The sequence below is a fragment of the Capra hircus genome, chromosome 21, assembly GCF_001704415.2.
Source record: "Capra hircus breed San Clemente chromosome 21, ASM170441v1, whole genome shotgun sequence".
In the NCBI taxonomy this organism is placed as follows: domain Eukaryota; kingdom Metazoa; phylum Chordata; class Mammalia; order Artiodactyla; family Bovidae; genus Capra; species Capra hircus.
The window spans coordinates 32,979,859-32,994,842 of record NC_030828.1 but is presented as its reverse complement, the minus strand read 5'-3'; the positions used below and the strand labels follow the sequence as shown (position 1 = coordinate 32,994,842).

Genomic DNA, 14,984 nt, shown 5'->3' with positions numbered 1-14,984 from the left:
GTAGAAATTTGCCCTCACCGGCTGCACCGAGAATGAGAGGACAGACTAAGGAGTCCTTCTCCAGCCTCCTAAGGGAGAGGGCAATGGCAACCCACTCCAGTACTCTTGCCTGGAGAATCCCATGGATGGAGGAGCCTGGTGGGGTGCAGTCCATGGGGTCGTGAAAAGTTGGACATGACTGAGCCACTTCACTTTCATTTTCCACTTTCATGCTTTGGAGAAGGAAATGGCAACCCACTCCAGTGTTCTTGCCTGGAGAATCCCGGGGATGGAGGAGCCTGGTGGGTTGCTGTCTCTGGGGTCACACAGAGTCGGACACGACTGAGGCGACTTAGCAGCAGCTGCAGCAGCAACACAACTGTACTAGCCAAGAGTCACATATTTAATAGCAACACTTCTAAGCCTTACGACACCACCATTATGATATAATTTAATCCTAGTTTTACCGAAATGAGGAAACTAAAGCTCAGCGAGGTCAAGTGGCAGGCACAAGTTCACAGAGCTAAAAGGCGGCAGTGAATGAAGGGTCTAACGGAGGCGTGTGATGGGCGCGCCGGGCGATGGCTTCGCGGAGAGCAGGGGGTACAGAGTGTGCATAGCGCCGGCGGTCCGGTCCCCGGAGGGCTGGCAGAGGCAGGTCCTCTTCACCCCGGGACTCAGGGGAGCACAAACTCCCAGAGGCCCGGCACGGCTCTGCCCCTGCTGCGCGGGCCGCCCCGCCCCCGCTCCGCCCCCAGCCCGCCCCGCCCGGGACCGCAGACGGCGCCCGGCGGCGGCGCGAACGGCAGCGAGGAGGGTGGCTCTGGACTCGGTGCTCACCGCGACTTCCCGCGCAGGGCCCGGCCGGACCAGGACGCGCGTCCTCAGCGGCGCTGGAGGATGCGGCCCCGGTGCCGGGCAGCAGCAGCGGGAAGCCGGGTGCCCTGCAGGTAGGAGCTCGCCCACTCGGCGGGCGCGGAAACTTGGGCCGAGTTTGCGGGCGGCGCGTGGGGAAGGGGCGGGTGGCGCTGCCCCAGGGCGCCCCTACCGGCCGGTCCCGGGATGGAGCGCGCTGGGCCTGGGCCGAGGTGGCGTGGCTCCTTCTTGCCGAGGAGGGGGGCCCCCGGCGGGCGGGCTGCGGGCAGGGGTCGCGCCGCTGCCCCGACTTTCCCTGGATTTCGAGGCCCCGGGGGCCCGGTAGCGCTCTGGAGCTCGGGTGACCGATCCGGCGCGGGGCTGGCGAAGAGGAGCTAAGGCCGAGCCCCCGGGCCTCCCGCGGGGCCCGGCTCACGTGGACTGCCCGGGCGGAGATGAGGGGGCGGCGGGGGCCTGGCCTGGGGGCGGCTGGCACTGAGACGCCTTGGGGCCCTGGACGCGCCCTGCTGGGACGGGACGGCCCTGCGGTTTCCTTGCTAAGGCTTGACTCACCCTCTGGCCGCAGCCCAGGCTGGCGGGATCGCCCGGAGGCGGTGGCTGCCCGAACTCTGCTGCCTGGCCGCCCCCTACCCCGGCCCTCCCGCCAGTTTTTAGATGTCGGTGTGCGGGGCCCCGAGCGAGGGGAGAACGCAGTTCTGGAGGGGAGTGTGTGCAGATACGGGCCAGGCACGTACTTGCAGGCGCGGGTTTGCATGGGTGGCGGCCTGTGTATCGGCCTGCTGGGGTGCACGTGCGCCCCAGCGCCGCCGGGTAGAGCATGGGGACACCCGGAAGCCGGCGGGGTCGGGTGCGGCAGCAGCCCCAAAGCCAGGTCGGTTGAGGGCCCCAGACACTGGAGTTCAGGGCGAGGCAGGTAGAGGACAGGGGCGTGGAGCGGATCCCGCCACCCTTCCCCCACCGCTAGAGCCTGGGCTGCCCCTAGATGCGGTTGTAGCGTAGGCAGGGCCCAAAACCTCAGCCGGGGGAGGTGTGAGAACACGGGAAGCGGAGCCGATTCAGCCTCTAAAAGGCGCTGGCCACAGCTGGGCAGGATCGCTCTCTTCTTCCTGGTCTTGTCCAGTGTCTATCAGGAGACCCCTTAGGCGTTGGAACTGGGCCAGGGAGCTGTTTGCGCCCCCTGCTGTTTAGGGCAGGGATGGCACGGCGGCGGTGGGCTCCTCTCCTGGGCGCTGCTTGAGAATGGGGCTCCCAGCCCAGCTCCAACTTGTCAGGAAGCCGCTGGATGGCCCCAAGAGTGATGTGGCCCTGCTCCCTGGAGCCCTGCCCTTCTTCAAACAATTGCTTGCCTCTTCGGGTGTGTGAGGGAAGGAGGCACCTACACTTGGGCTACCACTTAGCGTGGAGAGGGGCCTTGCCTTGAGGGGTTGTGTGCTGGGCTCTCTACCTCCTAATAGCAGGAGGTTGTGTTACCCCCATACCCTTCATAGCTCTCTGCTGGTTCCCTGGAGCCCTCATCTCTCCCCCAAGATTTGGGGGTCCCAAGTGGCCTCACCTTTATTGGATGAGTCCCAGGGGTGTCGCAGGAAGTCCCCAGGGCAAAGGGCACACAATGCGCAGAGCCCAGGAGAGAATGGCTCTTGGGGGCTGGGGCTGGGTATGGAGAAGGTCCCAAGGAGTGTGTGGGGGAAGTGAGACTAGAGCCCACACTTAATTAACCCAGAGTTCCCCAAGGGCAGGGGTCTCAAACCCCACCCCCAAACCATACAACCACTTCTTGCAAAGCTGCTGTGCACCGGGGTGGGAGGCTTTCCCCTTGGGATGCACGCCCTGTTGTAGGGCACTGCCATCGGTATTGTGGCCCCGATGCCCCTTCTTGTCTTCTCAGGACCATCCACTTCTTCATGCTGGTCTGAGGTTAGAATCTGGCCAGGAGGTGAGACAACTGTCTGAGTGTTGCCTGGCTTCCTTGGTGTACTTAGGCTGGAATAAGGGTGGTCACTGGCTCCCATAATACCCTTGGCTTGTGCCAGTCTAACTCTGAGCCTGTGGGTGTTATTGATCACCAGCTGAAGGGAGAGAACTGCAGGGGTTGTTGGGGGGTGGAGGTTGGTCTTGGCTTGGTGACAGAACCCTGTGACACCTGGCCCATGGCCTAATCATAGCAAGATTGAGCTGATTCATCCTTCCTAAGCCACCTGAGGGTTTCGGGGAGCAGGGCACTGGGGGAGGTAGAAGCAGGTCAGTGTGGTTCTAGCAGGCTGGCCTCAGATGACCTCTCCTGGGCCATGGGGTACCTGCTGCCTTGAGGAAATCCACGTTGACCTCTGGGTCTTGCTTGGCCTAGCTTGGGGACCTTAGAGTCTCTCTGGCACTTTTTTCCTTCAGTACAAGGGGGTCATTGCCAACTAGCACTTCGTGACCGTGGAAGCTCCTCCCTGGATATTCACAGCATCTCGCCTCCCCACCTGCTCCACGGTCCTGTGCTGCCCCCGTGCGCCTTGGGACAGCTGCAGCGTGGGGCCGGGATGGACACAGGCGCTCCTCCTGCACTTTCGTGGGAGCTTCCTGTTGCTGCCACAGCGCCATCTGCTGGACAGTCTTTGCTCTCCTGGTGGGGTTGGTTCTAGGGTGAGGGTGGGGGTTACACCAAAGGTTCCCCTGGGCCACCTCTCCTGGGGACTGCTACTCTCTAAAACCAAGCCAGTATGTGTCCTTCTGGGCCTGGGGACTTGGTTCCAGGTCTGGCTGCCACTTTTTAATAAGACTGACAGGTCAGAAAGTGAGATCTAGAGTGTCACAGGAAATCTGGATTTGTAGACAATGCCTGATTCCACACCTTGCCTGCTGTAGGAATCTGGAAATCACTGTGGCATCTAAGACTTAAGAGCTTGTAGTGGGAAGTAGGAAGCCTGCTTCTCATCCCATCTCTTCCATCAATGACTGGGATAAACAGGACTCCTCATCTGTATATGGATGGAAGTAGGAACAGGAGGAGTATCCAAGCAAAGTGACCCTCAGACTGTGCTCCCCAGAGTCTGAAACTTCAGAAGGGGTCTTGGGAGTCATGTGGAGTAAAGCTGAACTGAAGGGACTCCAGGAGTGGGGGTAGGGGTATAGTAGAGCTGCTGCTGCTGCTGCTAAGTCGCCTCAGTCGTGTCCGACTCTGTGGGACCCCATGGACGGCAGCCCACCAGGCTCCTCCATCCCTGGGATTCTCCAGGCAAGAACACTGGAGTGGGTTGCCATTTCCTTCTCCAATGCATGAAAGTGAAAAGTGAAAGTGAGGTCGCTCAGTCATGTCCGACTCTTCGAGATCCCATGGACTGCAGCCCACCAGGCTCCTCCATCCACGGGATTCTCCAAGCAAGAGTACTGGAGTGGGGTGCCATTGCCTTCTCTGATAGTAGAGCTGCTGTGTAAGAATTCTTTAAGCAAAAGGTTTTACAGCTTTAGAAATAAAGTTGGCTCATGCGTGCATTCATTCATCCGTACATAAATGGATGTACTTAGCGTATATGAATCCGTGCTTGAAGGGGTGTACTTAGCATATATGAATCCGTGCATGAAGGGTGTACTTAGCATATATGAATCCGTGCATGAAGGGTGTACTTAGCATATATGAATCCGTGCATGAAGGGTGTACTTAGCATATATGAATCCGTGCATGAAGGGTGTACTTAGTATCCATACATGATTGTACTTAGTGAGCATCTACTAAGTGCCAAGTTCTTAGGCATGGCAGTGAGTCAGTGAGAACAGCAGTTCTCTGTTGCTTGCCTGTGGCCTGTTTTTTTGACAGCCCCTGCCTCTCTCCTTCTCTCTCCCAGGTCAGCGTTTGAGTAGCTGGGGCCCTGGAGGGCTTGAAGCCTTCACAGTGATGGCGGAGAAGCGGCCACTGGGGACCCTGGGGCCTGTGATGTATGGGAAGCTGCCCCGCCTAGAGGCAGACTCCGGGCCCGGCCACAGCCTGCCCCCCTCTGCTGGTAACCAGGACCCCTGCAGCTACAAGGGTGCCTACTTCTCCTGCCCCATGGGGGCTCCTCCTAAGACGGGGTCTGAGCGATTGGCTTCCTGGACCCCATACTCACCTTTGTACCCTACCAACATGGCAGGACCCCCACTCCGAGCAAACAGTCTTCTGACCAGCTGCCTGCTCTACCGCCCGCCCACAGAAAGTTCTGAGAAGGTGCAGGACGCTGGCCCTGTCGAGCTCCTGCCCTTTGGTCCCCAGTCTCACTCCTACCCAGGTCCCCCACTGGCAGCACCCAAACCTGTCTACCGTAGCCCCCTGTGTTACGGGCTCTCGACTTGCCTGGGAGAGGGGGCACCGAAGAAGCCTCTAGATGTTGACTGGACGCTGGTGACCGGATCTTTGTTACCACCAGTGGACCCATCTTGTTCTCTGCCCCCAGCCTCTGGCAAGGGCCAGTTCCTGGATGGCACCTTCTTGCGTGGGGTGCCAGCTGGGGCGTCTGACAAAGACTCCTCGGCGAGCTTCTCCCCCTGCCAGGCCTTCTTGGAGAAGTACCGGGCCCTCCACAGCACAGGCTTCCTGGCCTCGAAGTATGCGAGTCCTTACTCTGGGGACCCCAAGCAGGCGTTGTCTGAGGGCCCCCCGAGTCCTTGGACCCAGCTGGCCCAACCCCTAGGACCAACCTGCCAGGACGCAGTGCCCCCTCACTATCCGCTGCCCCACCCCACACAGCCCGTGCCTTGCTTGCCAGCCTGTCGCCACCCAGAGAAGCCGGGCAGCTATGGCTCAGTGCTCCCACTGCAGCCACTGGGAGCCCCCAAGGGGGCTGGGTACCCGGCTGGTGGGCTGAACAGCCCCTACCTGAGGCAGCAGGCCGTTCAGACACCCTATATGCCCCCTGTGGGGCTGGACACTTACGCCTACCCCTCCACTCCCCTCCCAGCACCTTCGCCAGGCCTCAAGCTGGAGCCACCTCTCACCCCACGCTGCCCACTGGACTTTGCCCCCCAAACGCTGGGCTTCCCTTATGCCCGGGAGGACCTATCTCTCTATGGAGCATCCCCAGGGCTTGGAGGGACGCCGCCTTCCCAGAGCAATGTGCAGGCCTTGCCAAAGCCCGGAGCCTTCCAGCGGGCATGCCAGCCTCTGCCTGCCAGCCGGCCATGCTCAGAGCTTACGAGGCCTGCAGAGAAGCCCGTGCAGGAAGCCGAGGAGAAGGTGTGGCTGCCCAGCTGCAGAAAGGAGCATCCCCAGCCGCAGCCGCAGGCCAAGCCCCAGCCCCGGCCCGATGAGCACCCCGGGGCACCCATTGTCATCGGAGATAGTCCAGTTCCGCGCACCCCACCGCCGCTCCCACCCTGTGCCCAGGAGCGCCAGTCTCTGCCACGGAATGAGGGCTCACTGCCCCCCAGCTCTCCACCCATGCCGGTCATCGACAATGTCTTCAGCCTGGCCCCCTACCGTGACTACCTGGACGTGCCAGCACCCGAGGCCCCAGCTGAGCCTGAACCAGCCCCAGCCCCCAACGAGAGCCACGACAAAGACTGTGGAAGGTCCCTACCTGCCCAGGAAGCCCCTTCCAGTGAGCAGCCCTCACATAAGGAGGAGATGGCTCTGGACTTGAGTGTGAAGAAGACCGCCGCCGAGGCCTCCCCAACCAAGGTCCCTCATCCCATGGGACGTGCCAAGCCCACCCCAGCCGTGGATATGCTGGCCGCAAGAAGCAATGTCTCCAATGTGCCAGGTATGGGGGACATGGTCTCCAATCCGCAGGGCCTGCCAAAGGCAGTCACAGAGGCGTCAGAACCACCTGGGGTGCCAGTGACCACAGAGGCCACCCCAAGGACCAACTTCCACAGCTCGGTGGCCTTCATGTTTCGAAAGTTCAAGATCATCCGGCCAGCACCCTTGCCTGCAGCTGTGGTCCCCGCCGCGCCCACCTTGGCCCCTGCCCCGGCCCAGCCCGTACCCACCCCGACTCCCACCCCCGTGCCCCCTGGACTACAGATGCTCACCCAGCCCTTGCCTGTGGCCTGCTTCGGCCTGACACTGCCCAGCCCTCCAGCTGTAGCCATGGCCTCCCCCGCCTCCGTGCCTGCCCCAGCTTCATCGCCCGCACCAGCTCCGGCTCTGGCTCCGGCTCCGGCTCTGGCTCCTGCTCCAGTTGCTGGCCCCTCCCCAGCTTCTACCCCCGCCACAGCTGACTCCTCAGAGCAGCACTTCGCAGGACTGCATGCATCCTTGTGTGACGCCATCTCGGGCTCCGTGGCCCACTCCCCACCTGAAAAGCTGCGCGAGTGGCTCGAGACGTCTGGGCCCTGGGGCCGGGCGGCGTGGCAGGACTGCCAGGGCGTGCAGGGGCTGCTGGGCAAGCTGCTGTCGCAGCTGCAGAGCTTCGTGTGCACGCAGCAGTGCCCCTTCCCCCACGTGGTGAGGGCCGGGGCCATCTTCGTACCCATCCACCTGGTGAAGGAGCGGCTGTTCCCGCGGCTGCCGCCTGCCTCCGTGGACCACGTGCTGCAGGAGCACCGTGTGGAACTGCGGCCCACCACACTGTCGGAGGAGCGGGCCCTGCGGGAGCGTGCCCTGCACGGCTGCACCTCGCGCATGCTGAAGCTGCTGGCGCTGCGCCAGCTGCCCGACATCTACCCGGACCTGCTGGGCCTGCAGTGGCGAGACTGCGTCCGCCGCCAACTGGGTGAGCATGGGGCCACCCCCGTAGCTGCCGGAGCTGTGTGAGCGAGTGACAGGTGTGTGGGCTGTGTTGAGTGGTCACCGCTGGGGACTGAGGGATTCCTTGGCCTCTGGGAAGGACTCATCCCGGTACGGGGGAAAGGCAGGGGCTGGCTTTCTGGGGGGGCCCCCATCCTTCTTCACCCCCAGTGTCAACGAGCACCTTCACAGCCTCCTCTGTAAGCCCCTGAGCATGTCAGCTTGCCAGCTGCTCTGTCCCCAGGGAAACTTGGCCTTCCCTCCACAATCCCTGCTCCCCCACTTCCTCCATTGTGCCTTTTCCATCTTTGGTGCAAGTTTCTTGTCTCGTGTTCCTGGGGCTCTGACCAGGCCCCGTGTCCTGTCTGAGGTCATTTCCCCTTGTGTGTGTCCTGCCCCGCCTCCACACTTCTGAGCTCAAGCCCCAAGTCGCCGACTGCTTGCTGGGCTTCTGCACCTGGGGTCTCTCCTGACCCTTAGCTTCACCTCTGCCTGAGCTTGCTTCCCACCCCAGTCTGTCCCAGCCCAGCGAGCAGCACTGTACTCAGCCAGCGCTCAGTAGTTCCCCAGTCCTCCCAGGTAGACACTGGAGTTGCCTGTGAGTCGGTGCCGTTCTGCGGTTTGCTTTTCCCTGCCATGTGAAGTCTGTGCGTGGTGTGCTCCCCTGTGACCTTCTTGTGTCTGAGAGCGTCTTCTGCATCAGATCAGGCATCTGGACCTTACCCTCAGGAGGGGCTGCAGTGCTGCCCAGGTGGACCGTGGCCATCGCACTTAGCCAGGGCTTTGGTGATGGCGCCAAGTGGTGTCTGTTGCTGCCTGTCCTGCTTCAGGACATTTGGCATCGAAGGCCGAGGCCCCCTCTGTAGTCCGCCGCCCACCTGACCTTCCGTCCTCCAGGCCTCTGGCTCTGTCTCCCCAGAAACACTTTCCTGTCCCCTTCCCATCCTGGCAGCCTTCCCCTGGACTTTGATCTGGTCCAGGCTCCATAGAGAGGAGACCTGAGGCAACAAGGGATAGATGTGGAGCTTGGGGTCTGAGTGACGAGCATTGCTGACCCCTGAGCACTTGAGAGATTGAGTCATTTGCCCTAATGGGGTGCAAAGAACATGCAAATACAAGTATTCTATTCTTGGATGAGAAGGAATGAAGGTGGGTGGGTGTCGCTGCCTCACTCACAAGCCCTCCAGCCATTTGGGCTCTCTGGGGCGCACAGAGGGGCGGGTCATTTTTCCTGCGCTGGGCAGTGGGGTCCAGACCGAGCCTACGAGAGTGGGGCCCAGCTTCCTGCCTCTGGCTGCGTTTTGGGGCCCTGGTCTCCACCCTCCCGTATCTTTGTGGAGCTGCTCCTCAGAGGTGTCCTTAGACAGGGCTCCCCTGACAGCCTGCCTTCCAAGCAGGAGCCCCCTTTCACCCCCTCCCCCTGGGCAGTGCTCTCAGCCCAGCCTTGCCTGGGCTCTGTCCCTTGTTCTGGCTCTGGGGGTGATGTGGCAGGGCCCCCTCTGTTCCTCAGTTCCCACAGCTGTTCACTGAGCCTTTAGATCAGACCAGTGGTGTCTGGCCTGTTGAGCCCCTTTCCTCTCGTCCTTGTGCCCAGACAGGCCCTGGCGGGGTCCCCTCATCAGATTGAGTGCTGGCATCACCTGGGGAGAGGCCTGCCCTTTTGGCTTGACGGGCTTGACAGTCTTGCCCATGGGCACGTGCTGGGGAGGGTCATGATGTCTGTGACCTTACCAGGGCTGCCCTCACCCGGGACAGCAGGACCACTGGTTTAGCTGGTTTTGGGGGCCCAAAGATGGGACCTGAGGGTGTTCTGGGTCTACGGCCTGACAGTCTGTTCATTTTCCAGGTGACTTTAACACCAAGCCTGGATCAGTGCCCTCTTCGGAATCCACTGTGGCCAGAGACGAGCCAGGGAGCCTAGACCTGACTTGGAAGTCAGCTGCCCCCAAAGCCAAAAAGCCAGGGAGGAAGCCGCCGACCCCTGGCCCAGAGAAAGCAGAGGCGACTGCTGTGGGGGGGTCACGAGGTGCCTCCCCCACCCCTGCTGCTGGCGCCACGGTGAAGGCACGCTTCCGCAGCCTGCTTGAATCTGCCTGGCTCGATGGCCTGGCACTGCCCACTTGGGGCCACAAGGCCTCGGGACCAGACCGGACTGCGCCACGCCCGCAGCTGTTGGGCAGCCAGAGCCACCAGCTGTAGCCTTAGGTCACCACTGCTGTTTGGAGATCTGTGGATCGCTCTAAGCCCCGCTTCTGCCGTTCCAGCTACTGAGGGCCAGGAGCGGACACGGCCTTGCGGTTTTTCCAGCCCTTACCCTGCTCGCCACCCGTCACCCCAGGCTGGGCTGAGAGCCCCTGAACTTTTAACTTGAGGGTGTTTATCAGAAAGGATATTTCCTCTTAGAGAAAAGGTGTGGGCCTTGGAGCACAACAGACCTGGGCTTGAGTCCTGGCTCCTGTTCCTGGCTGTGTAACCGGGCAGGCCCCTGCCTCTCTGTGCCCACGGTTCTCCATTTGTAAAATAGCACAACACAGCCTACCTCACAGGGTTGTTGTGGAGTGATGCCCGACACACACCCATCACGGTTTGCTCTCTGCTTCCTGCTCCAGGACAGGAGACGGGAGCTCGGCTGGGGCCTTCCTCTAGGAAGTCCTTGTGTGGCATCTTAGAGTGGTCCCTTGTCCAGTGTACGTGGCTCACACACTTTCTAGAGTCATTTCCGAGGGAAGCTTAGAGCTGCAGCCCCAGCTTTCAGGGTTTGACCCTAATCCCCCAGTCGGGAGCTCCCTGAGGGAGCCCCTCCCCTTCCACAGGGGTATAGGGATACAGCCCGGGGCTGGCATCCTTGTCCTGCTGCTTTCACCCCTGGGAGCCCTGGCCTCTGATGAACTGACCCAGTGACTTCCCTGCGCTGCTGCTGTGACCTGGTGCATTTTCCCAAGGAAGTTGTGTGTTTGCAGGAAGCCAAGCAGCTACAGGGACTCAGGGACTAAAAGGGACAGGCTGAGTGACAGCTCAGCCCTGGAAGTCTCCGAAGATGTCAACTAAGTAAGGACTTTGGCCCTCCCCACACCAGGGTCCCAGCAGCCACTCCTGCTGTGGGTTAGCTCCTTGCAGAGTGCTGAACTGAGCCAGAGGCTGGCAGGTTGGGCCTCTGGCCTAGTTAAGGTTTGTAACAGGGCTGTGGGCCCTGGAGAGAGGCCACTGAACATTAAAAACATTTGGGTGGTTTTTGGACCTGAGGCTTGACTTTGTCTTGGTGAGGGGACGGGGGTGTGTCGTAGGTTGGCTCCACATGTCGTCACTGGGTCCCTCGCCCTTCATTCACAGTCTGCAGCTCTCTGCTCCCAGCCCACATGTGCCGAGGCTCTCCAGCACCCTCTGCCCGCTAGCTCGGGCCATGTGGGTCCTGGGGCTTGCTAGTCTGTAGCCCACTGCCCCATGAGAAATGCTGGTCACCAGACACCATCGCATACCCCTCTCCCAGGACCAAGGACATACCTGCCAAGTTCTAGGTAGGACAGAGCTGTCCCCATCTCCCCACCCCACCCCTGGGACAGCCCCTCTCACATCTTAGCTGGGCTTAGGTTCCCTTTAGACACCTTGCCTCTGCAGGCCTGTATTCCTACAGGTTTGTTCTCAGGGCTTCTGAGGTTGCTTCCTAACCATCCATCTGGGCAGAGCCAATCCATGAGGGCTGGTCACACCTACCAGCATCAACCCTAATATCTGTGGGTTTTCACTGAGCTCAACTACATTATTGTGTAGACCCGTTGCCTCCTGTACTCTAACCATACAGGCCTGAGGAATGCCCTGGCCATTGATGGCGGAAGGGAAGTATGTGTTCAGTCGTGTACAACTCTTTTTGACCCTATGGATGGTGTAGCTTGCCAAGCTCCTCTATCCATGAAATTCTCCAGGCAAGAATACTGGAGTGGGTCACCATTCCCTTCTTCAGGGGATCTTCCTGATGTAGGAATCAAACCCAGGTCTTCTGCATTGCAGGTGGATTCTTCACTGTATGGGCCATCAGGGAAACCCAAAATGTGAGTTGCCTCTGTGGACTATACAGGAATTGAACCCACAACCTTGGCATTAATTGCACCACACTCATCAACTGAGCTAACCAGGAAACAGGCAACTCTGACACGTGTGACTGTAGGGCAGAACCTGGCGGAAGAATGCAGTGGAAGCTCAGGAGGGGCTTAATGGGGTGGCGTGGTGAGGGCTCAGTGAGACGGTGTCCTTGGGTTCCAGATGAGATGCTTCCTGCGTGGAAGCCACATAGGAAGATGCGGGTGAAAGGAGTGCCGGGTGTGGCCTGAGGAAAACCACGTGCGGAGGCTCAGGGGTAAAGTCTGGGAAGGATTAGAAGTGTGGCTGGAGTGTGGGAGCAAGGTGAAGAAGGTGGGGCCTGGTTACGGCTCAATCCATCCTGCTGGCAGCTCATTCAGTCCTGCAACCTGAAGAGCTGGGGTGTGGTTTGTGTTGTTTAGAGGAAAGTGAAGTGCAGGGAGTCTGAGTCACTCGGGGGGACTAGAGGGAGAGACAGGACAGCACTGAACGCCTTGGGCTTCGTCCTCAGTTGCTAGCGCCTTGGTGGATTTGGCTCTGATTCTTGCTGCTTTACTTTCTTACTTTCTTTTCCCTCCTTCCTTTCCCGCCTCCATCTGTCCCTCCTTTCCTGCCTGCCCTGTACACCTAGAGCCTCCCGTTACCTGCCAGAGTGCACATCCTGCCAGCCATTACAGGGCAGGAACTGAGGCCCCGGGAATAGGACTCCGCACCCGAGTCCATGCGTCCACCTGGGGCCCCAGGAGCAGGGCAAGGGCGGAGCGGAGCTGTAGCGAGGGTCGGGGTGGATGCCTCTTGGGACAGCTCTGTCCTGGGAGCCCAGCCTGAGGGGAGAGACCTAGCCCTGGCCTGAGGGGTCTGTTAAGGGAGCAGATACGACAGTGTTCCAAGGAGCCCCAGCCTAAGTGGTGGGGACGGGTCCAAAGCTCTACCCAGGCCTCTTGTCCGGGAGACAGTGCTACCACCCGTCACAGTTGTTCACAAAGCTCGTTCCATTCTTTGATAGGAATATTGATGGCTAAGAGCTGAAGGCAAGGAAGCCAGGGTGGGGTGTGGAAGCGAGCGTGGTGGCTGCCTGCACCCCTTGAGGAGACTGGAATGGGGCCCACTCCACTGTGTCCATCCAAGTGGTTCTTCTGACCCCACAGTTCCCCTGCAACTGGCTAAGTCTCCTGGGCTGGGCTGCAACCAGGCAGGACTTTTCGAGCAATCCCTTGGTAAATGCTCTCCTGGGCCCCATGGAGAAGGGTCTTAAGCAGAGCCCTGGAATCTAGGTTTTAATTGAACTCCCAAGGGGACACTGAGTCAGGAATCATTTCCAGTAACACAGACTACTACTCCCTCTGGGTCACAGGTGGGGAAAGCAGTCCAGGAACTTGCCGATGGTCACATTAAGTCAGGCGCTGTGTCCAGACCTAGAGCAGACCAGGGGCCGTGTCCAGTCCTGAGGGTTCGGGGCCAGTGGGGAGCGGAGAACGTTCTGTGCCCGGCTCTGCTCCGCCCTCTGTTGGCTGGGCCCAGACCTGCCCTGGCCTAGGTTCTCTGCCCAGGTGGCCTCACTAGGCAACACGTGCGGCCTCTTTCCTTTTACATTAATAAAATGAGGCAGGTGCTCAGGTGAGCCTTCGGTTTGCTTGAGGCCCTGCCCCCTGGCTGCCCAACCTGCTCCACAGCTCAATACAAATGGCCAAGGGTCCCGACCCACTAGTTTTGCAGCCAGGAGTTAAGCCTGCAAGGAGGTGAGTGAGGGGGCAGCTCTGTAGGGTGTCAGGGGTGAGGAAGAGAGCGGGGCTGTGGGGGGTTGAGGGGCATGAAGACACCCCACTCCCAACCTCCACAGCTTCCTCCCCGGCTTGTTGTCACTGAGGGGTTAAGTGAAGGGGCTATTTTTCCTCGGTCCCCGCAGAGGAAATGGAGCAGGGCTCACTCCCACCTGACGGAACATGCCTCTGCTGACCTCAAAAGCCCCTCTAGAGGTGGGAGTGGTCGCCTCAGCCCCTGGGGCCACCTCCAACCCTGCCTGCTGCCCCGTAGGCCTGGCCCCAGCTGAGAAAGCTGGGGTGAGTGCGGGGTGGTATGGGGAAGGCGGCGGGGGGCTCTGGCCGGTGGCACCAGGCCCTGCTGCTGGCTGCTGTCTTCTCTGCCCTCTGGACCTCTGCCCGGGCAGCTTCCGCAGCCCCCACCCCTCGTACTCCTCAAGGGGGTGCCCAGCCCAGTCCAGGGCCAGTCTCCAGCCCCCAGGACAGGGGAGGGGCCGCAGGGCCCTCCTCTCCCCTGGCTGGACTGAGGTTGGCCGGCAGGTGGGAGGCTCCTTGGGGATGCCAACCAAGGCATTCTAGCTGCTGCCCACCCAAGCTTGTAGCCATCCCATCTGGCCCCCCTCAGCCTGCACTGGCCACTCTGCTTCCTGCACCCCCACCTCTTTCTTCCAGGGGCCCAATTCCCAGGCTCCTGTGCCTTCTCAAGGCAGTAGAGACCTAGGCTCCTGGAAAGGGGGTGCTGAGCCCCTGAGCTCCTTGGAAGGACCTCAAGAGGCCCCTCCAATGACTGCCAGGCCTGGCAGGGGGCCCCCTGCTCCTCTTTCCACCAGCCCCCAGATAAAATCATCAACAACCCCTGTCCTTCGCATGCACGGATAGTGAGGCTGGGGCAGTCCTCTCTCCTGATGGTTCACAGCCTGGGATTCCAAGAGTGGCGGCTTCTTCTCCTCAAACCCTGCTAAACCTCCCTTCCCCAAGCCCCACTGTCAGAGGGACTGGGGTTTGGCTTGGGGCCCCAGAGCAGAAAATCTAGAAGCTTTCACCAGCCTGTTGCCTGCTGAGGGCTTGGCCGTCCTTCTGAAGGGTCCTCAGTGAGTCCTGGGCTCCCATCCACCACGAGTGGTGATGAAAGTGCTTGGGGAGGCCTGGGTCCCTCAACAATCCTGGGCCCTGCCCGCCTCTCTTGACACCTCCTCGATATGGGAGAGCCAGGACTACCCTGACCAGACTTCCCTGGCACTTCTCAGCTTGCCGCCTGCTGGCTCTGAGGACACACGGTCGCCAGCTTCCAGGGGGCCTGTCTTCCCCAGCACCCCCGTCTACCAGCACCCTGCCATTGCTAAGCCCCGCAGGTGGCACGAGTCCCAGCCACTACACCTGGTCCCCACCAGCTCTGCCTGCTGCTTCCCCAACACTGCCTTCTAGCCTGATGGGTGTCCCAGGCCCCCAGCCTCTGGTTCCCCAGCCCTTGCCAGTTGTCCAGCTTGGAGCCTTTCTAGACATGATGCTGCCCCAACTGGAGGAAGCACAGGCCCCTCTCCTGGCCTGGATACCCCTGGCCCCAGCCCCTGGCAGCCTAGTTCCCTCCAGCACTCCTCAGGACTGGTGGG

The 14,984-nt window shown here is 60.8% G+C and overlaps 1 protein-coding gene across 2 annotated transcripts; it reads left to right on the top strand.

Annotated features, from left to right (window-relative positions):
• On the top strand, window positions 773-10,782 carry C21H15orf39 (chromosome 21 C15orf39 homolog). Of its 2 annotated transcripts, none has more exons than XM_018066473.1 (3): window positions 773-929; window positions 4,683-7,526; window positions 9,387-10,782. In XM_018066473.1, exons 2-3 carry the CDS (start codon window positions 4,733-4,735, stop codon window positions 9,737-9,739), a joined length of 3,147 nt encoding a protein of 1,048 aa, XP_017921962.1. In that variant the 5' UTR covers window positions 773-929; window positions 4,683-4,732; the 3' UTR covers window positions 9,740-10,782. The 2 variants fall into 2 exon arrangements, with proteins under 2 accessions (XP_017921962.1, XP_017921963.1); XM_018066474.1 differs by having other exon boundaries at window positions 4,683-7,578; window positions 9,387-9,875.